The sequence below is a fragment of the Eulemur rufifrons genome, chromosome 14, assembly GCF_041146395.1.
Source record: "Eulemur rufifrons isolate Redbay chromosome 14, OSU_ERuf_1, whole genome shotgun sequence".
Taxonomy (NCBI): Eukaryota; Metazoa; Chordata; class Mammalia; order Primates; family Lemuridae; genus Eulemur; species Eulemur rufifrons.
Window position 1 is genome coordinate 34,819,323 of NC_090996.1, and position 22,105 is coordinate 34,841,427.

Here is a 22,105-nt window from a genome sequence, read left to right on the forward strand (position 1 = left end):
GCCAGACTTTCTCACCAGAAAACCAACCCCCAGCCCAGGAAGTCTGCGGCGGGGCCCCACAGTTAGGCTGCGTTTGGGGAAGGCTGCAGTGTCCCGGTGACAAAGCGAGGACGAGGACGAACACTGCAGGTGCAGCCCCCTGACCCCATTTGGCTGCAGGCCCTGGGGAAGCCCCTGGGGCCCCCTCTGGCTGAAGAGAACAGACTTGGACCCCTGGAGTCAACACTACAAGACTGTGTTTAATGAACACCTAAGTTGGCGGCACAGACCAGGGCTGTGGGGCGTGGAGGAGGGGTGGGGAGGGCTGTCTCGGTCAGTGGGGGTGAGCGGGGACACCCCCTCCCAGCCCTCTCCCCTTGGGGACAGCAGGGCAGAATGACACACCCACTTCACAGTTGGGCAAACTGAGTTCCAGACAGGCTTACCAGCTTGCCCAAAGCCACACGGGGTTCTGGTCCTTCCTTCTGAACCACTGTGGCCCCGTTCAGAGGTGACACAAACAGATGGGCAGAGGAGGATGACCCCCACACAGAGGAAGAGCAAGCAAATGTGCGGAGATGGGCACAGGCTCCCCGAATGGTGCTGGGGACAGGGCGGGGCAGGACCCCCGGCATCTGCACCCGTGACCCGGGCCTCCATGGCACTGGCACAGCCCCTGGGCCTCTGCGTGTCCCCTCTCCCCTCCGTGGTGCCTCCAAGACCAGCTGAAGGAGGTCACAAGGCAGGAGGGGAGGTCATGGGGTGGGGCTGCTCCCTGCAGTGCCGGGTGGCATGTCCTCCCCGGCACCTCCTGTGCACCGTGGCCGGGGCAGGGCTCAGGCAGGGCAGGGGCCCAGCCCCCGGGGCTGTAAGGGAGAGACAAATGGAAAGTTCTGGCCTATGGCCAGCCACAGCGCCACGACAGGGGCAGAGGGAGAATGTGCACCACACGGGGCCCCGGGGAGGGCGCAGGGCCAGCTGAAGAGGAGGGGCAGTGGGCTGAGAGCTGGCCACACCGAGGGGTGTGGACAGGAGCCGGGCCCCGGTCACTGCAGTGACAGAGGTGAAACGGGGCAGCCACAGAGGCCGCAGGGGCTCAGCGAAGCCGTTGGGCTGGAGAGGAGGAGGCTGGGAAGCCCCAGTGGGTCCTGGCTTCTCTGCGCAGACCGTTGGGGGTGTATCAGGCTGGTGTGGGTCGTTCACAGAGGGCCCCTCCCAGGGCCACCTCTCCAGGCGTGAACCCGCGGCGAGGCCAGCAAGAGCTTCGGGCCCTGCAGAAACACAAGGACATGAGGTCAGCCCCATCCCGCCGGCCCCCCGGGGGAGGGGGTAGAGTCCCCATCAGCGGCAAGATGCAGCCCTGGGGAGCTGCGAGAGGTCACGGTTGGGGAGGCTGGGGAGGGGCCGGGGAGCAGGGCCAGAGGCCAGGCAGACGCTCCCGGGGCTGGGGTGGGCGGGGATCTTGCCAGGGAGCAGCCCCGGCGCCTGTCTCTTCCCGGGACCCACACTTGGGAGGGGAGCAACGCCACGCGGCACCAGCAGGGGGCCCCGTGGCCCCACTCTTGGCGGCAGGCTCCTTCTGCATTTCCGGACCCCCCAGGCGCGAAGCCTCCACGGTGAGTGATGACAGGGAGCCCCCACCCAAGGCCTCGAGCTCAGGACATCCCCCCCCCAGGAGAGCCAGGGCACTGGGAGGGGAGGAAGATGCCTCCAGGCAGGTGCTGGGGCTGGCGGGCACCAGCCCCGGATGCAGGTGGGCCCCAGGAGCCAGTCCAGCCGTGCCAGGCCCGGCCCCAACCCTGCCCCCCACGCGGGTCTGTTCACGCTCAGCTCCCTGGGGAGGGGCCCAGCCTCTGCCCCCCACGGCGGGGGCTCAGTCACCGTTGGCGCAGGCCTGTCACTGGATGTCAGGGTCCTGGAAGCCCCAGGCCTCGATGGCAGCAATGAGGAAGTTCTCAGAGCAGAGAGGCTGGTTGTTGAAGGTGTCACAGTGGCCCGTGCGGCCCCGGTTCAGGTCCCCGTCGATGTAAAGCGCCTGGCCACCACCTCCGCCTGTGGGATGCTCACGTCAGCGGCCGCCCCTCCACCCAACGGCCGGGCAGCCCCCTCCGGGCCATCGGCACTGGCCCAGGCTCCGCCACCTGCAGAGGCCTCTCCAAGACCACAGGCTGACCTTCGACCCTCCAAAGCCCCTGGGTGGCTGGACCCCGCTTCCCAGCCCATGTCTCCCGCTCCTTGTGCCTGGCCCACTCCTCACAACCAGGGGACGGGGGCTCCGGTGAGGCAGCTGCCATCCTGGTCAGAGGGGCTGGGCGGGGGGCTTCAGCCGCCATCCTCCCTGTGCCCTCCCCAGGGCAGGCAGGGCCCGAGCGGGGGGCCCACCGATGATGAGGCAGTCGCTGCCCCCCGCCATGAACATGGACTCGGTCTTGGAGGGCAGGTTGAAGTGCCGGGTGGCCAGGAACGGCGAGAGGCGGTCAGCGGGGTCTGAGGAGACGGAGTGGCCGAGTGCGGCGGGGGCGGCAGTGGTCTCTGAGGACACGAGGGACGTCGGCTTAGTCAGCTCCGGGTGCCGGATGACCACCCACTCGTAGCGCTGCACCTCCGGCTGCAGCTGGGGCGGAAGGGCACATGAGGGACTGGTGCCCGGCCCCCAGGAGCCACGGCCCGTTTTCTTCCCGAGGGTCTTTAGCCCCCACGGCAGCTGGGGGGTGAGCCAGGGCCCTGGGAGGTCGTGCGCAGGCAGGTAAAGCCCCGTCATGGAGCACATGGTCTGAGAACCAAAACCCAGAAGCAACAAGGAGCTTGTCCTGCAGGGTGCCCACCGTGACAAAAGCAAGGCAGGTCCGGGACTGGGGCGGCCAGCTCGACCCCGAGCTCCCCGGGGGACTGTGGCTGCTGGGCCTGCACGGGGGCTGCGCTTGGCCCCACTCACCCTAAACACAAAGCATTCTCCGGTCCCAAAGAAGCCCAGCTTGCCGCCAAACTTCTGTCTCTCACTCCAGTCTGTTGACAGGTAAGCTCCACACACCTGGGGAGGAAGGGCCGGGTGAGGCCGCCCCTGCCAGCCCCGGGGGTCGCCTTGCGTGGGTCTGCCGAGGGGCCCAGCTGGGAGCTGTGCTGTGGGGCAGGCTCCACCACCACTTGGGGCAGCAGCGGCACGGGAAAGGCAGAGTTTGGGGTGGGTGCACCCCCTTTCCCGCCAGGGCTTGGGGCTGGCATTGAGGGTGGTGGGTGGTCGCTTCTGGCCTATCCTCATTCCCCTCGGTGGCCTCAAGCATGGCCCGAGCCCCGTGTGCTGGCGACATCCCGGCTCTGACTTTGACATCAGCCCGGGGAGACACGGCCCCCCAGAGCACCCTGCTCCTCTGGTCCCTCCTCACCTCCTTCTGTGTGGTCTTGATGAGCAGGAGGGTGGGCTCGTGTCCTTCGCACTGGAAGTAGAACCTGGGCCAGAGAGCACACGTGCCAGCGGCTGCCTGCACGCCCTCCCCCCGCGCCTCCGACCAGCTCGCACAGACCCTCGACCCGGCTGTCTGGGGGTGGACAGGCCTGGGAACTGCGCTCCCCTCTCTCTGGGGACCAGGCGTGGTGGCCGAGGACCTGACAACACCCCCGCCCTGGCCTCTTCCCACCAGGCCCTTCTTGGCCATCCTGGCCCTGTCTGTCACTGGGAGAAGCTTCGTGGCAGATGGCCCCGCGGGCAGAGCTGAAGGCCAGGTGCTGCGGGGAAGCAAGAACCAGAGGAACAGGTCCCACTGCAGGAGGCTCGGTGTGCCCTCGGGAGCCTGTCACGTGGGGAGCTGGCGGCACCGGGAAGCCTGGGGAGGCGCCCAGGGCTTGGCTGGCGTCCCTGGTGCGGCCGGGTAGTGTGGCTTCAGCAGCGCCAAAACACTCATGGTGCTATGGACGGTGCTACCTGGTGGCTGGGCCAGCGCTGTCTGCATCACCTCTGCCAGGTCACCTGGGGCCCAGGCCAGAGCTGCCAAAGCCACCTGCCACCCGAGGCTTAAGGGGAGCTGTGCCGAGCACTGGACGCGCCCAGCAGAGCCGCCTTGGAGGGCAGTGTGCCCGGGACGCCCCGCCGGAAACCACGTGGGGGCGCAGGGGCAGCGGGTGAAGCCAGGGCCTGTCGCCCACGTGCTCCTCTCCCCACAGTTCTGTGAGCTCCTGACGTGGGAGTCCCGCCTCGTGTCTCCACGGGGCTACACGGGGCCCTGAGCTGTGGGGTGCCTGGCAGGGACCCTCAAGGTCTGGGTGGCCTGGGAACGACAGATGCCCAGAAAAGGGGCCCCCGACTCTCAGGCACCACAGGGAGAGGCAGGGCCTCACCACGTGTCCAGCCGGCACAGGCAGGACTCGAGGGGGCAGCTCCACAGCTCGCCCCCGCCCTCCGCGCCCCGCCCCGCCTTACCGTGTCAGGCTGTACCCATGCTGCAGCGACGAGAACAGTAGGAGGGGCTGGCAGAGGGCGAAGCGCTCGGGGACCCAGGACCAGATGTCTCTCATCTCCTTCACGCTGACGATCTCCGAGTGGAAGTTCTCCGCGTGGACGGCCAAGTGCACAAACTGCCTGGGGAGAGCGGACAGGGGTCAGAGTCCAGGGAGACCAGGGCCCCGACCACGCCCCAGCCCCGAGCTGGCCCCCAGAGCCTCTGTTTGGAACTAAGCCTGGAGGGAGCTTCTCACCTCCTGGGCCAGGTTGGGAGCCTGGTTCCGGGCTGGACAGGAAGGACCGCTCCCAGGGGCCTCCCGCCCGCTACAGAGAGGGAAGAAGGCCCAGCCCGGGTTGGGACAAAAGCACCTTTTCTCTAAGAAATCAGGACAGAGTGACTGCTCTAGCAAGACAGGGCTTCAGGGCCAGCCAAGCAGCGGCAGACAGCACAAAGAGGCACGCAGACAGACAGAGGGGCCGGGAAAGCTGGGCTGCGAGAGCCAGCCAGGCCTGGGAAACAGCCAGCGGCCGGCGCAGAGCCGGCGGCAGAGAGACAGAGCCGGCGTGGAGACGCGCTTTCAGACCTACCTTTTAGAAAGTGAGACACTGAAAAAACAGGAGGAAGCAACGGACACGGAGAAGAAAAATAAAACAGACAAGGAGAGGTTAGTGGTGAGCCCCCGTCCCCAGACGCACCTTCCTTTGGCCCAGGAGAAAGAGGACTCTGTGCCAACAGGCCACGCCGTGGCACGGTCACAGTGTCAGCTGCTGAGCCGTCTTGGGACACCATGTCCCTTCCCTGCCCTGCTCCCCAGGGCCTGTGCTCAGGGCAGGGAGGCCACATCCAGCAGCCACGGGACGACTGGCCACACAGCCCAGAGCTGCAGGGCAGAGCAGGGGCTGCTCTGCGATGACCACAGGGGTGGGGGAGGAGGGCCCGGCCCCGCAGGCCTCCTAACCCCACGCTCGGCATCCAGCTCCCATCTCAGCCTCGGCCCGACCTCTAGGACAGGACCAGGAGGCCCCTTCCTGTCTTCCAGGGTCCTTGAGCCCACTCACGATGGGTGGGCAACGGGCGGCGACCCGAGGCCAGCAGTCTGCTCACCCCCGCCCCCTCCCCGGGCCGGCGGCTCCTACCCCTTCTGCTCACCCCCACCCCCCCGCCCCACCCGGCAGCCGCGGCTCCTACCTCTTCTGCTTGACGGTGATGCCCTTCTGCTTCAGGGCCTTCTCGTTGGCCATCTGCAGCAGCTGGATCTCCTTGCGCGAGAACAGGCGGATGGCGAACGCTTTCTCCAGCAGCTTCTCGGGGGACACGGTCTTGGCGATGTCCTTCACGAACTCGCGGATGTCCTGCTTCACGCTGTCGGACGCGAGCGGCTGCCCCGCTCTCACCTTGTGGAAGAACTTGAGAATCGCCAGGGCGACGCGGTACAGCACCTTGTACCCCTCCACCAGGAAGACGTCGAAGACGCGGGCGAAGTGGCTGAGGGGCAGCTCCCCGAACAGCCAGCGCTGCCAGTCCGCGTAGACCTGCAGGACGTCCTCCGACACGGCCACCATCAGCTTGTGGGCCGCCTGGCAGTACTTGTTCACCAGGTCCCCGAACGTCATGCAGGAGGACTCGAAGGCCAGGAAGCTCTGGTCGATCAGCTTGCGGCCGGGGTCGTTGCAGGCCAGGATGCGGCAGGCCTTCTCGAAGCACTCGGCCTCGTCGATGCTGTAGTGCAGCAGCAGGGCCACCACGGCCGGCAGTGCGGGGCAGAAGGACACGTCGGGGAACTGGTTAGCGATGCACAGGAGGATCTTGCGCACGGCCCCCTCGCCGCGCGCGTTCAGGCAGTAGCTGGGCACCTGCGTGTTGTCCACGAACTCGGGCAGGGGCAGGCTGCTGGTGCTGTGCTTGCCCACGATCTTGCCCACGATGTCACTGTAGACGCTGGCGTCCGGCGTGACCGTGCGGCAGGGGATATCGCGGATCAGGCGCTGGTACACCTTGCCCCGCAGGGCGTGGCTGCGAGCCCAGTAGCCCTGGCGCGCCAGCTGCTTCAGCTCCTGCAGCTCCAGGCAGCTCAGCTCCTTGGGCCCCAGGTCCGGGATGGCAGCGTCCATCTTGTCCCTGTCCACAAAGCAGTTGTACCCCAGGGAGTCCATGGTGCCCGCTGTGCCCGGGGGAGGCCCCGGGCCGCCAGGCGGGGAACGGAGAGGCGCTAAATCCTCCAGCCCCCTCTCCGAGGGCCTCCCGCTAACCCGTGCGCCATCTCACGCTCTGTAGGAGTAAAAACACATTTTCAGGTCGTGTGTTTAAAGGTTCACAGTGTACAAAACGTTGTTTGCTTTATTCTTTCTATGAGTATTAGAAAGGTACCAGCTACGACAAGTGACTGTTCTGAGAAGTCGTCACGAACTCGAGTTAGCGTCCCTTCACCGAGCTCGTGACGTTACCGGCGTGGGTCACACAGTTGTGACTCACGAGAGGCCAGAGCTCCCAGAAGGGCTTCGGAGCCTGACTCTGCCGAAAACAACTCTGTGCTGGGGACAGGGGGGTCACGCTAGGCCCCCAACCACCCTGCGGCCGGGGGGCTTCTGAGAAGGGGCCGGCCAGTTCTGAGGCTGTAAGGAAAACGCACACGCCCCCGTCCACGTGCCGGGCTGGGATTCCGAAGCCAGCTCCGAACTTTGTCAAACTGCGAGCCTGGAAGCTACATTTCAGGCAGGTCACGCCAGAGCAGTCGCTGGTGGGGAACGGGCGCGGGCAAGAGGGAGAGGTGAGGAACAAATGGAGGGTGTCACAGCTTCAAAATGAGACATCGCTGGGTCCAAATGAGCCACGAGTACCGGGGGCTTGGTCTCCACGACGGGCGGCCGCTGGGTTCGGGCAGACGTTAAAGAAACGGGTAAGATGTGCTTTCTGAGACCCACGGGAGGACGGGCGGCCGCTGTCGCCAAAGGCTGCTGTCCTGCCCCCACACGTCACACTGACCTTTCCGCCTGGGATGGCGCGGTGTCCAGAGAGGTCACAGAGGCCTACTTCAGTGAGTTCTGGCTTCCCCTGCATCTATTTCTAAAAACAGAAAATGCAAACGCTACTTTAAAACACTGAATGAAAAGTAGAAAATTATAGTGTGGAAACTGCACCTGTGAGACGCTGCCGTGAGAAAGCACCTCGATGCTGCGTTCTCTTGTGTGCGGTGAAATACACGCGCCACAGATTTACTGTTTTAGCCTTTTGTTTTTAAAGACATTCTGTCACCCAGGCTGCAGTGCAGGGGCGTCATCTTAGTGTCACAGCGCCCTATAACCTTGAACTCCTGGCCTCAGGTGATCCTCCCACCTCGAGCTCCCCACGTGCTGGGATTATAGGTGTGAGCCACTGAGCCGGGTTAGTTTTAGCCATTTTTGACTTTTACCTTTTTTTCGACTCACTCTCCCACTGAGTCACCCGTTTTAGCCTTTTTTTTTTTTTTTTGAGACAGAGTCTCACTGTGTTGCCCGGGCTAGAGTGCCGTGGCGTCAGCTGAGCTCACAGCAACCTCAAACTCCTGGGCTCAAGCGATCCTCCTGCCTCAGCCTCCCGAGTAGCTGGGACTACAGGCATGCACCACCATGCCCGGCTAATTTTTTCTATACATATTTTCAGTTGTCCAGATAATTTCTTTCTATATTTTTTTAGTAGAGACGGGGGTCTTGCTCTTACTCAGGCTGGTCTCGAACTCCTGAGCTCAAACGATCCACCCACCTCCGTTCTAGCCATTTTTAAGTGCATAGTTCAGGGACATTAAGTGTATTCACGCTGCTGGGCAACCATCACCACCACCCAGTCCTGAACCTTTTCACCTTCCCAAACTGAAACTCCTCACCTCCCCCCCCCCCCAGACAGCCACCATGTGACCACGACAGGTGCCTCGTGTAAGTGGCATCGCACGTATCTGTCCTTCTGGGTCTGGCTTATTTCACTTAGCATGATGTCCTCGAGGTTCACCGGCATTACAGCAAGGGTCAGAATGGCCCTCCTTTTGAAGGCTGAATACTATTCCGTCACACGGAGACCACGTGGCTTATCGGTCGTCTGTGACGGACACGGGGTCATATCCTTCCCTGGCTATCGGCAAGGACGCCGCTGTCAACACGGTGCACGATGACTTGAGTCCCTGCTTTCACTTAGTCCAGGGATACGTCCCCGGACACAGTTTCCACAGGGGCTCCGCCACAGAAAGCATTCATTAAAACAAGGTTTTCTGATGAAAACATTAAAATCATATTAAATTGACTTTAATATGCCCACAGCAGGATGAGGCCCCCGCCAGGGCCGGCACCTTCCTCCTCAGGAGAAAAGAAACCGTCGCGGCAGTTGATCCGTTGGCGCCGTCCTGGGAGGGAGGGCGGGAGGGTCCCCTCCTGGCCTGGCTGCCCCGCGGGTCTCATGCCCCACGGCCCTCATGCCCCACGGCCAGGCCACGTCGCACGCTCTTCCACGAGTGACTGCCCTAAGCAGCCCCGAGGCCGCAGGTTCCCGCCCCGCGGCGCTGGGCGCTCTGACCTCTGCAGCAGCCCCTGACCCATCCTGTTTGAGTGAAAAGCACTGGCTGCTTCTCAGGGCAATAAAGATGTTTATAAACAGAACGGGAGCTGGGCAGGACAGCGCCAACCTTCACTCAGCCGGCCCCAGGCTCAGGTTGAATATTAAACTGGACGCTCTAAAAGCGATGACTGCACCTTGCCAGGTTCCTCCAGGGAGAAGCAGACCCTGAGTTTTACGCTGCAGCAAGCCGTCCAGGGACGTGCTGGATTCCGAGGGACACCGAGGAAAGGACTCGTGCCGAAGAGCCTGAAGGTGCCCCCTGCGTTCTCACCTCTTCCCCAAGCCCCCGCCCAAAAAGAGAGCCCCGTTTCTGGGGCCAGGCAAACGAGGTTTGCAATGACCTCCATAGGGCATTTACAAAAACCAGGCCTGGGTTGGTTTCCTTAGGTTAAAAAATTTTTTTATTACACAACTGATATATGAATACATAATCACAAAAAAGCCAAATAGTACCAAATTACATAGTAAAGATTTAGAGTTCTGTTTAAATCATCCCCTCTAATCCTACTCCCCCTCTACCTAAACATAATTACCATTACCAGTTTGCTGTATATCCTTCGAAACCTTTTCCTTGCCTTTATACACGTTCACAACGGAGTTCGGCTTTCTTTAAACCGGTCACTGGGCCGGGGAGGCAGGAGAGGGAGGAAAGTGATCCCGACAGGCTCGGACACCCACAGGCTGGAGCAAGTGCCTGTCCCGGTCGCCCACCTGCTGCTGCTACACACCGCGGCCACACCTGCTCCCACGCAGCCAGCAGGGCTTCACCTGTGCCCCGCGGTCCCCCAGCTGCTGACAGAGGCGCCACACCTGGAGCAGGCGCCGGCGTCCTCGCCCTGCCTGGGAGGTCGAGGGGCTGATGCAGAAAACGGTCTAGCTCTGAAGCCAGACGGGCCCGGCCATGAAGTCCAGCTTTGCCACTTGTTTGCTTGGACCTCGGCCGAGCCGCGCACGCTCCCTAAACGCGCAGTCTCCCTGTCCACACAGCAGAGCTGATGAGCAATAGCCACCGCCTCGCGGGTTGCAGTCCCCAAGCAACGCCTGTGACTGCCTTGCGCGCTCACTCTGGACTCCCGGGGAGGGGTGCAGGTGACACCCCACGAGCGTGTATCCCAGGAAACCCACTCTCTCTGCCCGCCGCGCGGCCCAGGGCAGCCCGCAGCCCCTGCTCCAGTGCCCCGGCTGTGAGACGGCTTCTCGGGAAGCCACTTTCCCTGGGCCTCGGAAGCAAGGGAGGAAACGGTTTCCTGCCACAAACACTGCACTCACCTACAGCCCCCCACAGCCTCGAGTTCACCGCAGGGAGGGGCGTGGAGGTGGGCAGGGCTGGTCCTGCCAGGCGGCCCTCTCTCTGCCCAGCCACCTGCAGCCCCCTGACTTTGGGCGGTGGGGAAGCACTGTGTCTCTCGGCCTCGCCCGCAATTCTGGGAAAACAGGAAAAACTCCACTAGACACTGTGTTAGGCCCACAAGGATTACAGACAATGACCATTTCAGGTGGCTGGAGTTCCAGACAGTGCGCTGGCTGGGTCTGGAGGGTGACGGCTACTTTACAAAGGATCCTCAGGGTAGATCTTACCCAAGAGGTGGCATTTGAGCCAAAGTGAGGAGAAGGAAGTAGTCAGGACAATGGAAGAGCAAGTGCAAAGGCCCTGAGGCAGGAACAGCAGAGACAGGCTGGAGCGGCAGGTGGCCCAGTGGTGCGGAAGAGGTTGGATGTTCTCCTGAGTGCAGTGGGAAGCAGGGAAGGGATGTGATCCAACTGATCTTTCTGTTTCGAGGATCCATGGAGGTTGTTTATAGAAAGCACCTGGCCCAGCTGGCAGGCCAGGGTGGCTCAGATGTCCCCAGGGTCTGGGGCCTGGCACTAGGGAGACATCAAGTGTCTGGGCAGTAACAGACCCCGCGGGCCGATGCCTGCTCCATCCTGCAGAGGGGTGCAGCCGTGGGGGCCGGGTGGGCAGCACCCCACAGAACACCCCCTCACCGTCCCCCCACCGCTGATCTGGCTGCTTCTTTCCCACCCAGGGAGCTGCCTCCAGTGAGCTACGCGGCCTTTTCCTCACCAACTCAGGGACCTGCAGATGGGAAGCAAATGGTCCTCAAAAGAACATTTAGGTGGAAATGAGTGATTTTCCATTTCCCCAGGAGGTTATCTTGCTACAAGTGACACACAGGACCACTGTGCCCTCTGGCCACAGTACTTGGTCCTGGGTCTGCCAGGGGTGAGACCACGGGCTCAGACACCCCTTAAATAGCTCCAGGCTTGGAGCCGGGATGGCCTCCTCTGGGGATGACAGTTCCTACGGGAGACACTTCAGCCAGGAACTCCCCACGGCAGCACATGTGCTCAGTCTTACGGGAGCTCAAATAGCCCCCCAAATCTGTCCTCCCCAGCGAACACCCAGGAAGGGGCCAGGGGTGGGGAGGGAGGAGTCCATGGCTCCCCACTCCATGAGGGGCCCGTCTGGCTGGGAGGCGGTGGGGGAGGAGAAGGTGGCACGTGGGGACCCGCCTCCCCTGCACCGTGGCAGGAGACACCCAGGACCAAGCAGGGCCTCCCCCCGAAGCAGACAACCCCCTCACCCCATCCCAGGGGCCACACACACCTTCTCACCAACCCCGAGCACAGCCGGTGCAGGTGTTGGCTCCACTTTAGAGATGAGGGGACCGTGACACAGAGAGGCACCCGGGGTCCCCAAGCATAGGGAGGACCGACCCTAGTCTGGGGACTCCAGAGCACTCATGGCCACCCTCTAGCGCCCCTGAGCCCCAGCCCACAGGTGCCTGGTGAGGCACAGGCATCCCAGCTGCCTCCCCAGCAAGCTTCTCAATGCCCTGCTGTCCCCAAACACTGCTGCCGGGCCTGATGAGTCAGAGACCTGCTGCACTTCTCACCTCTTAAGTGGGGGATGTGATTTTCCCAAACAATTGGATTTGCAAACAAACTCTCTTTCATGTGACAAAAACAGAACCACAGGTTTAGGTGATTATATCCTAACCCCCCACTGGGCCTGCGGCTGGCGGGGAGGGGCCGTTAACGGTTAACGGGAAGGGGAGTGGCCGGCAGAGCCACATGCCCTCGGCTTCCCTCTCCCCAGAGGAGCTGTGCCAGGTCCTAGGCTGGGCCCTGGGGAGAGCAGGAGAGGCCCAAAGGGAGGCTGCACCCCAGCACCCAAGTGCAGGAGAGCAGTAGGTGGGATGCAGCAGAGGGCACCTGCACCCCAAACCCACAAAGACGGGGTGGGGGCCTGCGGTGGGGGGGACGGTGCGTGCCCAGAGGCACAGAGGCAGGGGAGGGCAAGGGCAAGGAGGGGCTCCCCCCAGGAGCTGGGGGAGGTCTGAGCAGGTGGTATCAGATCTGCATTTAGAAACCCCCTGGTGGCCATGGAGGAGGAGGAGGGGGAGGGGGTGGAAGAGCTAGGGGAGGACGGGAGGAGAGTCCAGGTGGGACTCTGGGGGCCGGGATGAGGCCATGCCGAGGAGGTGGACCCTATCGACAGCGTGGCCTGATGGGGGGGACAGTGACCAGGCCTCTCGGGACTCTGGCTGAGGGTCAAGCAATGAACAGAGAATCGCAGCCCAGGGAAACTCCATTTTGGAGTTTCTGTCGCCCAGGCTGAAGTGCAGTGGCAGGATCACGGCTCCCTGCGGCCTTGAACTCCAGCCTCAGCCTCCCAAAGTGCTGGCGCTACAGGCCCGAGCCACCGCGCTCTGCTCATTTTGGAGTTTTAAGTGCCAGTTTCAGCGCAGATGCTTCTCAAACAAATGCCAGCACCGCTGGGGTTGGAGGCAGGGCCCAGGGGGCCTCACGGCCCACGTGTCCCAAGAGAGCCCACGGCACATGAGTTGGGGGGCTGCACACACACCCAGATGCCACCAAAGGACAAACTGCGAGAGGCCGGTGCTCACCAGGGCTCCAGCGTGAAGAGCTGGTGCCTCGGCCTGGCCACCACACCCACCCAGGCCACAGGGGCAGCCCCTGGGCCCGGCAGGGCTCACAAGGCCCCAGGGCTCTGCCAGCTGAGCCTTAGTCACTGTCACAGAGCAGGGCTCGGGCATCAGGTGCTGTTTGCTCAGCTCCTCTCCAGTCTGGGTGTGGGATCAGGCATGCAGAGCAAGGCCGGGCGCCCCAAGCGTGTGGGGAGCCCTGGGCACCTGAGGACAGGGGACGACAGGACCGCAAAGAGGCGGCACTTTGGTCCCTGAGGATTTCTGCCTGGCAGGGAGATGCGCACTCCGCAGGCAGGTTCCCCTAACGGCGCCCCTCGGCCTTGCTAACCCGGCACAGAAAGGAAACAGACCATCGGTCCCAGGAAGGTGGAGCCCCTGGCACCAACCTGCTGGGCCAGAGAGGACAACAGAGGTGATGGGACCAAGCCCCACTGCAGCCCCCGGGGCGCACACGTTTGCTGCCTGACAAAGAGATGCTCTGGGGGGCGGAGACACTCCAGGGTGCTGGCCAGTGGGGGAGGGTGGGGGAAGGCACCTCTGGGCGCTAAGGGCTCGTGCCAGGCAGGCTCACGGGACAGAGCCTGGAAGGGCGTCTGGGTGGAGAGTCAGGTAGCACAGGTGCTGGGACAGGCGGGGAGCGGGAGATGTCCGGGAGGCACCCGTGGCCCAGAGCCAGGGAAGAGGCGGCGGGAGGAACACACTGGGCAGGGACGGGAGGGTGGCTGCCAGCATTCACCCACAGGTGCGGACACCCTCCTCCTGTTGCAAGAAGCTTCCTCTCAGGTCCAGGTCCAGTCTGGCTTCCTCACGAGGGCCCATCCTCCCCCGCCCACTGGGGAGGGCCAGGGAAACCCCTAACGCGTCCTCTGAGACCTGCGGGAAGCCGCCGACACAAGCAACTCCCGAGGGGCGAATGCTCAACCCCCAGGGCCCCTCAGCGCCGGAACGACAGGGCAGCACGGTGGGCCCTGACCCTTGACTGGCCTCCTCTGTCCACCAAGCATATCGTTCTGGAACCTTCTGAGTGCCCATACAAGGTCCCTGGCACTGAGCTAGGTACAGCAAATATGGAAAGAGAACACCTTTCGGTACAGTCAGAGCTGATTTGTAGACACCCGTAAGGCAGAGAAGCAACTCGGGGCGACTGCGCCACAGCGCGGAAGGCCTCCCTGGAGGCCATTCCACCAAGCGGGGGCTCGGAGGGCAGGTGGGCGTTGCAGGTGAGGGACCAGCACAGACCCCACACAGAAATCTAAGACTTGCTGTGTTCGGGGTCTACAAACCGCTACTTCCTGGGAGCGTTTCTAAATCGGGGAGGGAGGCCTCTGCCCCACGGAGGGGCCTCGACCCCATCCCACTGATAAGGGGGCCGCCAGGGTACTGGGGTGAAGGCTCGTGATCAGGCTTTCATTCCAGAAAGATCTGCCTGGTGGCAGCCTGGAGGGCGGGTGCAGAGGCAGTGGAACCGTGCGGCCAGGGGGCGACAAGGTGGGTGGCGAGGGGGGGCAGGCTGGCCGCCAGGTGTCCGCTGCACGCAGGGTGGGGCCTGCCCAGGCTCCCCGTGCAGTGCCGGAGGTGGGAGGGGCCCTGCACGGCACAGGTGAGAGCCCGATTCTGGCGGGATGACCAGTGGCAACGGTGTCACTAACCAAGGTGACTCCAGTCACTGGTCTCCCCAGGCCTCCTGACCCTGCTGCTCTGCTTTTGGCAACCCCCGCCCCCGCCAGCTCCCACCTTCTCTTCTGCTCTGGCACTTGTCTACGGCAAACACATGTCATCCCCTCCCCAAACGTGTCCTTCCCCCTCCCGGCCGGACAGCAGGCAGGCCCTCCCCAGGGTGCGGTCCCCTCCCCGACACCCTGACCCCTCTCTGGTTACCGGCCTCTCTCTGTGCTGCCACCACTCGAGGGCCGAGTGGGCATCTCTGCCTCTTTCCTGGTCATCCCAGAAAACCACCCCACGCAGAGGTCACATATTCCTAAACCGCCTCGTAAGCCCCGTCCTAGGGCTCCTCACGGCCCTCCTCCCGTCTGCCAGCCCCTCCCGGCTTTACCCCTTTGCCGGCTCAGCCTGCTGAGTCACACCAAGCCCCCGCGTCCCTCCTCCTGTCTCAGCCACATGGAAAAACCGTACAAGGAAGCCAGCCCGAGGCACGAGCGCCTGGGGGTGGGGGACATCCTGCTGCCTGCTCACCGTCCTGGTCCCGAGCTCAAGCCTCGCACCAGCTGGCGGCCTGGCAGGCCTCGGCAGCCTCCCACCCACTGCCCCAGAGGCAGGGGGCTGCCGGGCAGGAGCACCCCACTCCGCTGCACTCCCGCCCCCCAGGCCCCGGCTCTCACCTCCTGTGCCACACGCAAGCCCCAAACACAGCACCGGAGCGCCAAGGCCGGCCAGCTCTGGCCTCCTCCCAGTGGCTGCCAAGTCTAACGGACCCCTTTTGGCCCTTATCTCGCCTGCCACCCTCCCCCACCCCGCCCCCCAAGCGCCATCTCCTCACCTCTTCCTGGCTGTTTTTGCGGGAGCCCACCCTCTTCTGAGCCTGGAATCCCGCTGTGAGCTCCAGGCCCGTCCCTCCAGTCCCTCCAGCTGCTTCCCAGGGCCTCGTGAACGTCCCACAGCGTTCGTGCTCCGCTGACTCCAGTGCCGCCCGGCTCCAACGCCCAGCGCTGCTGCCCGGCCTCGCGGGCGCTGCTCCCCACTCGAATCCCTGCTTGGCCCCACCCTCCAGCAGCAGCTTCAGGAGTCCCGGCCACACCGTGCCAATGCAGTCCCTATGTTACATTCGGAGGGACTGTCACACCTGTCCCTGTGTCCCCTTTCTCCTCCCGTCCAGTCGCCCCTCCCTCCCAGGCCCTCACACGGCCCCCAGGCAGAATCGAGCTGGCAGAGCTCAACTCCTCCAGTCCAAATCTGCCCTCACCCCAGCACGCCGTCCTGTGCGTCCCGCTCTTCCACTGCAGGGTGACTTCCGCACCCAGGTGTCTCACACGACACCCAGTGTGCCCTGGGGAGGGGAAACAGGAGAAGGAAACAGGTAGACACTCAAAAAAATCACAAGCTACTTGGGCCCGAGATGAAAATTTAATTTTGAAGGCCACGTGACGACAGGGAGCATCAGCCAGCTTGTCCCAGGCACGAGACCTCCGGGCGGCACCTTCGCGTGCCAGGACCGTGAGGTGTGCTCGGCCTCAGCCCTGGAGCAGCGCACAGGGATTTTTCAAATATTAATGGCGCCCGGCATTCCGCAGTGACTACAGGTAGCTGGCTGCCAGGGAACCTGATAGTGGGCTCTCTGCTGCTGACACACAATGGCGGCACGTGCCAGGTACAACAGAGGTGTGGCCAGCAATGAGGTGTGAGTCACAGCACCACGGGCCAGCTGGCCCGCCTGCTCCGCTGGAAGTTCAAGTTCAAACGCACGTTTACGGTGGCTCCTGAGCCACCGCAGGGGGTCCTACAGGGCAGTCTGAGTCCCATCCTTGGCTGGCCTCTCAAGATGGTCCCTGCGTCCCTGTCTCGGGCAGCACACCTTCCCCCGGCAGGTCTGGCCCGCCCACAGGCAGGGCTGGAGTTGGAATGGGCTCCGCCAGCCCAGGATCAGCACTTTCTGAGCACAAAGGGTCTCCCCGACAGCAGGTCTGGAGAGACACCCGCCAGGGCACAGAAGCAGCAGAGGAAGTGTGTTCTGACGGGTGCCCGTGACAGGTGCGCCTTGGAAGGCCCGGCGCATAGCAGGTTCCCCACGAGTGTCTTCAGACCGAACGAGAGAGCCAACCAGGACGAAGTCATGCAGGTTTAATCATTCTAACAGGCATTCGGGACACGCTTCCCGGATGCCAGCATGCCGAGGCTGGGGTACGGAGGCCCGACCCTGCCCTGCCCTGCCCTCAGTCACCCCAGCTCAGGTGACATGTGCTAACCACGCCAGTGCAAGGTGCAGGTCCCCTGACAGGAGCCCTTGGGGCATCTGGGCCCCAGGCCCACAAGGGCAGAGGGCCAGGGAAGGCTTCCTGGAGCCAGCACCTGCCTCAGCGGGGCCTTCGCCCCAGGACACAGCAGAGACAGCGTGGGCAAAGGACGGGGCCGGGGACGGCAGAGCCCGTTCAGGGCTGTCTGGCTCAGTGAGTGCGGGCCCGTGGGCGTCTTCCATGGCTCAGATTAATAGACAGTTCTATAGTCTAGACTCACGGGTGCCAAGCAGCCAAAGGGCCTGAGGCGGCAGCCTGGGACCCACTGGGCTGCTGGTAACAATGGTGCCCCTGTGTGCGGGGAGGGGACAGCCCCGGAAGACGGAAGAGTTAACGTCCACACCTCGATCCTTCTAAGGCCCAGCAGTTTGCCAAGACAGGAAGCCTGGAAGGACCCTCACTGGGAAAGGATCACGGAGGATAAGCAGGGACCGAGGACAACGTGACTCAAGGAAAGTCTGAAGGGACAGAGGTGAGGGGAGCTTTTGGTGGGACCCAGGTGACCAGCTCCACTTCCAAGGCCACAGTCAGTGGAAGGGCTTTCATTGGTGACAGAATCACCCACCAGCCAATTAAGACTGTGTAACATCCGGCAGACATGCAGTTTCAGAGTCGCATGTGGCGTGTCCTTGGTCCCCTGCACAGGGGAGGCCACGCTGCCTGCACATATGAGAGCAGCAACGCTGGGTCTCAGGGCTCGAGAAGGCTCTGTCCAGAGTTCTAAGAGTGAGAACGCTCTGACAGGACCGACCCTCGGCCTGGACATAAATGGGGTCCTTTGAGGTGAGTGACCCCCGTCTGGAGGTTCCCCAAAAGGCAAACTGACTGGTGAAACAGGAAGGCCGCCGGAAGGACACTGCAGCCGTGCGAGTGTGCCCCTGTAACAGCTCACATTCCTTCCCTCTAAGAGACACACTGGATCCCTGCGATAGAGGTTAAAAGCCCACTCCCTGCCCCCATCCCCCAAAAAGCAATGGGTCACTCATTGGCCTTCTGTTACCTATTTACTGTCTTAAGAACATACTATTAGGCGCCTGCAGAGTTCAGCACTCTTTTTCTCACTCTGTACACTCTCTCGGGACCATGCAATCCACTCCCCAGCCGGGACGCCACACAGCACCTGCAAAACGCTCTCCAGCCGGGTACGCTCTCCTTGGCTCCAGACCAGCCTGGGTCTACCCACCACCTGGACGTCTCACCCCCGGCCAGATCAGCATCTCCATGGGAAAGTCAGGACCTTTCCCCAAGCCTGCTCCCTTCCCACGCACGCCCTGCAGAGCCCGGCACTGCCAGCTGCCAGCCACCCAGTCTCGGAGTGTTCCCTCCCTCCTCCCTGGCCCTTTCCATCCCGCAGACACTTGTCTCCAAGTCTTGCTCTTCCTTCCGTGCTTGTGTGTCTCTGGGTGCACCCCGGCCTTCGTGCAGGCCTCCCCCAGCCCACCCTGGCCTCCACTGCCCACTCATCCTCCGAAGACATGAATCTGATTGATTACTCACAAACCCAAGATCTTCAACGGCTTCTTGCCACTCAGGGTGAAAGTCAAAGTCTTGGGCTGGCGCTCAAGGCCCTTCCCAGTCTGCTGCCAGCCCAACTCCCTCGCTTCCTCCCCCTGCTCAGCCCTCCTCCCAGGGCTGCCCACTGCCGTTCTCCCAGCAGCTGGTGGGGGGACGCCGTGTCCTTGTTACTTCATGCACTTGTCACTTTGCCCAGAAGGCTCTTTCCCTCTCACGGCCTTGGCGCTCCCAACCACCCTCAACACAAAGCTCAAGTCCTTCTCAGGACCACCACCTGCCACATCTGGCCTGACACCACGCCTCCGAACCCACTGTAACCTCCGCCTGCCTCCGTCAGAGCGCCTACCGTGTCCATTCCCCCGTCTCCTCGCCGCACTGTAAGCTCAAGAGCAGAAACCAAGCATTACTCAACGTCCTGGCCACAGAGCACGTGGCACGGTGCCTCCTCACATGAGGTGTGAATTCAATAATCGCATGCTGAAGCCTGGTGTGGTGGCTCAAGCCTGTAATCCTAGCACTTTGGGAGGCCAAGGTGTGAAGACTGCTTGAGGCTGGAGTTTGAGACCAACCTGAGCGAGAGCAAGACTCCATTTCTACAAAAAACAGAAAAATTAGCTAGGTGTGGTGGTGCACACCTGTAGTCCCAGCTACTTGGGAAGCTGAGGCCGGAGGATTGCTTGAGCCCAGGAGTTGGAGGCTGCAGTGAGCTGTGATGACGCCACTGCACTCCAGCCTGGGCAACGGAGCGAGACCCTGTCTCAGACAAAACAAAAAAAACAAGCATGTTAAAAGGATAGAGAAAATCATTGAATAATGAATTCAAGTTCATTCTCAGTCAAAGCCTGAGGTTTTCTTTCTGTGATATTATCTCCATTAGAAAGTCAATGTTTGAAACAGCCACTGAAATTGCTGCTTTGAGTTGAAAAGGACTTCTTCCATGTACAGAGTTGTCATAACAGAAAAGCTATGCTCAAATAGGTAGAACATTGAACAGGGCCAGCATTAAGTGCTTTTTTACAACCTGCTTCACAGTCCTTATGTAAGTTCAACAAGAAACCATCTAAAGGCAAACACTTAAATAGGTCTTCCGAGGTTGGCTCCATCTGTAGAGAATTAAGAGCAACACTGTGTGCCCAAGGTCACTTAAACCTCCTGGACATCCTGGCAGATGTGGTCAGGGAGAGCTAACAAGGCCCACCTGCAGGTGAACTTGCAGACCTAGGGTGGTAAAATGTACCTGCTAGGAAAACCCTGCCTAGGTTACTAGGTTACTTCTGCGTCCCCAGAAGGTCACCCTGAACCCGGCTGAGAGCCACTGCATTGGTTCACATCCATGGTTCCAACAAGAGCACCTTGATCCACTTCAACAACCATTCAGAGAAAACCTCCGACCCACCCCACGCCAGGCCATGGGGGAGCCAAGATGGGCAGAATGTGGCTCTAGCCCTGCTCACAGGGAAAGACAGGTGTGATCTCAACAGAGCACTTGCTATCCAACAGATACTTCACGCACAGGCTTTATCTGAGTGCTGAGGAGATTAGATGAGGATCAACCCAGAATAAAAGGATGCGCACGCAGGGGTCATGCCACTGGCTAGGCACAGAAACTGTAAAATCTTGGAGGGATGTCTTGGTCTTTTCTTATCTGGGCCAGTTTCCTTAAAATGAAAAGAACCTGCTCGCTTGTCCTCACGGCAACTGAACCAACATTTACAGGTGCCTACTGTGTGCTGGGGATAGAAAGTGAAGGTGAAGTCCTTGCCCTCAAGTGAAGGAAATGGCAGCACATCCCAAACAGAATGGTTCTTTCTGCAAACTGCCAGGAGTCACTTGCTGACTCTAGAGCAACCATACAGCAAAATAAGGAAAATCACCTTCTGGTGATTGTTAGACCTGGAAAAGCAAACAGACTCCTCTTTACTAGGAATAAGCTGCCAGGGGAAAAACAGCGAACCCAGCGTCACCACCACAGCCACTAACCTAACAGTCAGCCTGTACCTGCATACAACCCAGGTGGCTCTTAACAGCCTTCGACCTTTAATGTCAGCACAGCAAGTAGTAACCCAGGCCTGCAGCACATGTGTTTCGCTACTCAGCCTGTCTGTACTGTCACCAGAGAAAACCTGTGGCCAGGGCCCCAGCACCCCTGCCCAGAGGGGAGCATGCCCAGGTGCAGCCATCCCAGGTGGTGCCAGCTCTACCCCCAGCTGTGCTTCCACTTCCCAGGACAGAGCCTGGCACAACAGCCAGGAGGGTACCCGCTGGACAGGGTTCAGAAGCTGGGTAGACACCTAGGTAAGGTGGACAGGTGTGTCACCTTGGGGCAAGTGGAGGGCTGGGAGGAGCTGCAGGTCTTCGAGGGCAAAACGTATCAGAGAATCTTGCAATTTTGACGGAGTCCAGAAGAGGATTTCCTACCCGGCAGAGACGGAAAGTACCCCGAGGAGACAATGACACAGAGACAGCTCTTTCCGAAGCCACTTCGCCCTCCCCTGCGTCGTGCCCCAGCCCCAGGCCGGTCCGCCGGGCGCTGCCAGGTTCCGGAGCCCCCTGAGCGGCGCGTGGCCCCCCGCACGCCCGCCTCTGACGAGGCCCCGCAGCCCGGCCCCCACGCCCGCTCCCCGACGTCCCTCGCCGCGGTGACAGCGGCGCCGGGGCCCTGAGGCCCCGCGACCCCGTCACACCCCCGCGCGCACCCACCTCCGCGCAGCGCCGCCGGCTCCTCCGCTCTCCGCGCGACGGCGGCGGCCTTCTGCGCACGCGCGCGCGCGGCCCCGCCCCCGCCGAGCGCGCGCCGCCCGCTGCCCACCCCGAGCGCCCGCGGGTCGCGGACCGGAGGACTCTGGGCATGCGCGCTGACGCCACGGCGGCTGCGGCGGGAGCATGCGCCTGGAGTGCCGGTCCCCCGGCGGAGGGCCCCCGGCTTGCGAGGGGTCCCCCTCGGGGCTAGCCAAGCGCATCGGGAGCTGCGGGCGTGGGGAGCCCGGACAGCTGCCCGCTGGAGTCCCGCCCGGCCGGGTCACGCGTGAACCCGGAGCCGCGTGGGCGCGACGTGTGGTCTCGAGCCGGCGGATAAGGGGCGCAGGAGGGTCCTCGGGGCGGGACCCGAGCGGGGGAGCCCGAGGCTCAGAGATGCGGCGCAGAGATCGCCGGACGGAGACCAGAGGCAGGGACACGGGTGTCCAGCCGCAGAGACAGGCCGGGACCAATGGAGGGACCGGAGACCCCCGGCCCCGAGTTGGACAGGGGCGGCCGTCCTCGCGGGGAGGGGCCACAGCACCCTCCGCGGGCCCCGGCAGGAGGCGGGGGGGGGTCACTGTCCGGGAAGTGGACTTGGGTCACCGAGCCCCATGGGGGTCACAGGCGTCTATGGTGGCCACCGTGGCTTTTGGGGAGGTCAGAGCTTTCGCGGGTGGATCACCGCGTGGGGGGGTGTGCAGGGTTTTAATCACAGTGGCCCCTGGAATGTTCTCTGACCCCGGAGAGGTTCTGGCATCACAGGGGCGTTTACAGCCTCTGGGGTGTCACAGTGCCCTGGGAGAGGGCAGGCAGCGTGAGGGTGGGGAGACCGGGGAGCCCGGGAGATAACAGCTGCCCAAGTGCCTCCAGGAAGCAACCTGGTGCTATCTCGCGCTTCAGACTCGGGGCAGGTGTCGCAGCATCGGTCACACCC

The 22,105-nt window shown here is 62.5% G+C and overlaps 1 protein-coding gene across 2 annotated transcripts; it reads right to left on the minus strand.

Moving 5' to 3' along the window:
• Positions 1–234: 234 nt before the first annotated feature.
• TBC1D24 (TBC1 domain family member 24) lies at positions 235–21,170 on the minus strand. Of its 2 annotated transcripts, XM_069487035.1 has the most exons (10): positions 21,133–21,170; positions 7,398–7,478; positions 5,604–6,683; positions 5,003–5,020; positions 4,394–4,552; positions 3,363–3,426; positions 2,915–3,010; positions 2,362–2,593; positions 1,861–2,031; positions 235–1,250 (listed from the first exon to the last, which is right to left on the minus strand). In XM_069487035.1, exons 3-9 carry the CDS (start codon positions 6,566–6,568, stop codon positions 1,877–1,879), a joined length of 1,689 nt encoding a protein of 562 aa, XP_069343136.1. In that variant the 5' UTR covers positions 6,569–6,683; positions 7,398–7,478; positions 21,133–21,170; the 3' UTR covers positions 235–1,250; positions 1,861–1,876. The 2 variants fall into 2 exon arrangements, with proteins under 2 accessions (XP_069343136.1, XP_069343137.1); XM_069487036.1 differs by lacking the exon at positions 5,003–5,020.
• Between the last annotated feature and the right edge of the window lie 935 nt (positions 21,171–22,105).

What these genes read in the sequence shown, in the direction of transcription:
- TBC1D24 (XM_069487035.1), bottom strand. Translation starts at nt 6,568, where the DNA reads ATGGACTCCCTGGGGTACAACTGCTTTGTGGACAGGGACAAGATGGAC. An exon ending in CATGGGTACAGCCTGACACG is followed by an intron (nt 3,427 to 4,393) that starts GTAAGGCGGGGC and finishes TCTCTGGCCCAG; the next exon opens with GTTCTACTTCCAGTGCGAAG. An exon ending in GAGAATGCTTTGTGTTTAGG is followed by an intron (nt 2,594 to 2,914) that starts GTGAGTGGGGCC and finishes CTTCCGCCCCAG; the next exon opens with CTGCAGCCGGAGGTGCAGCG.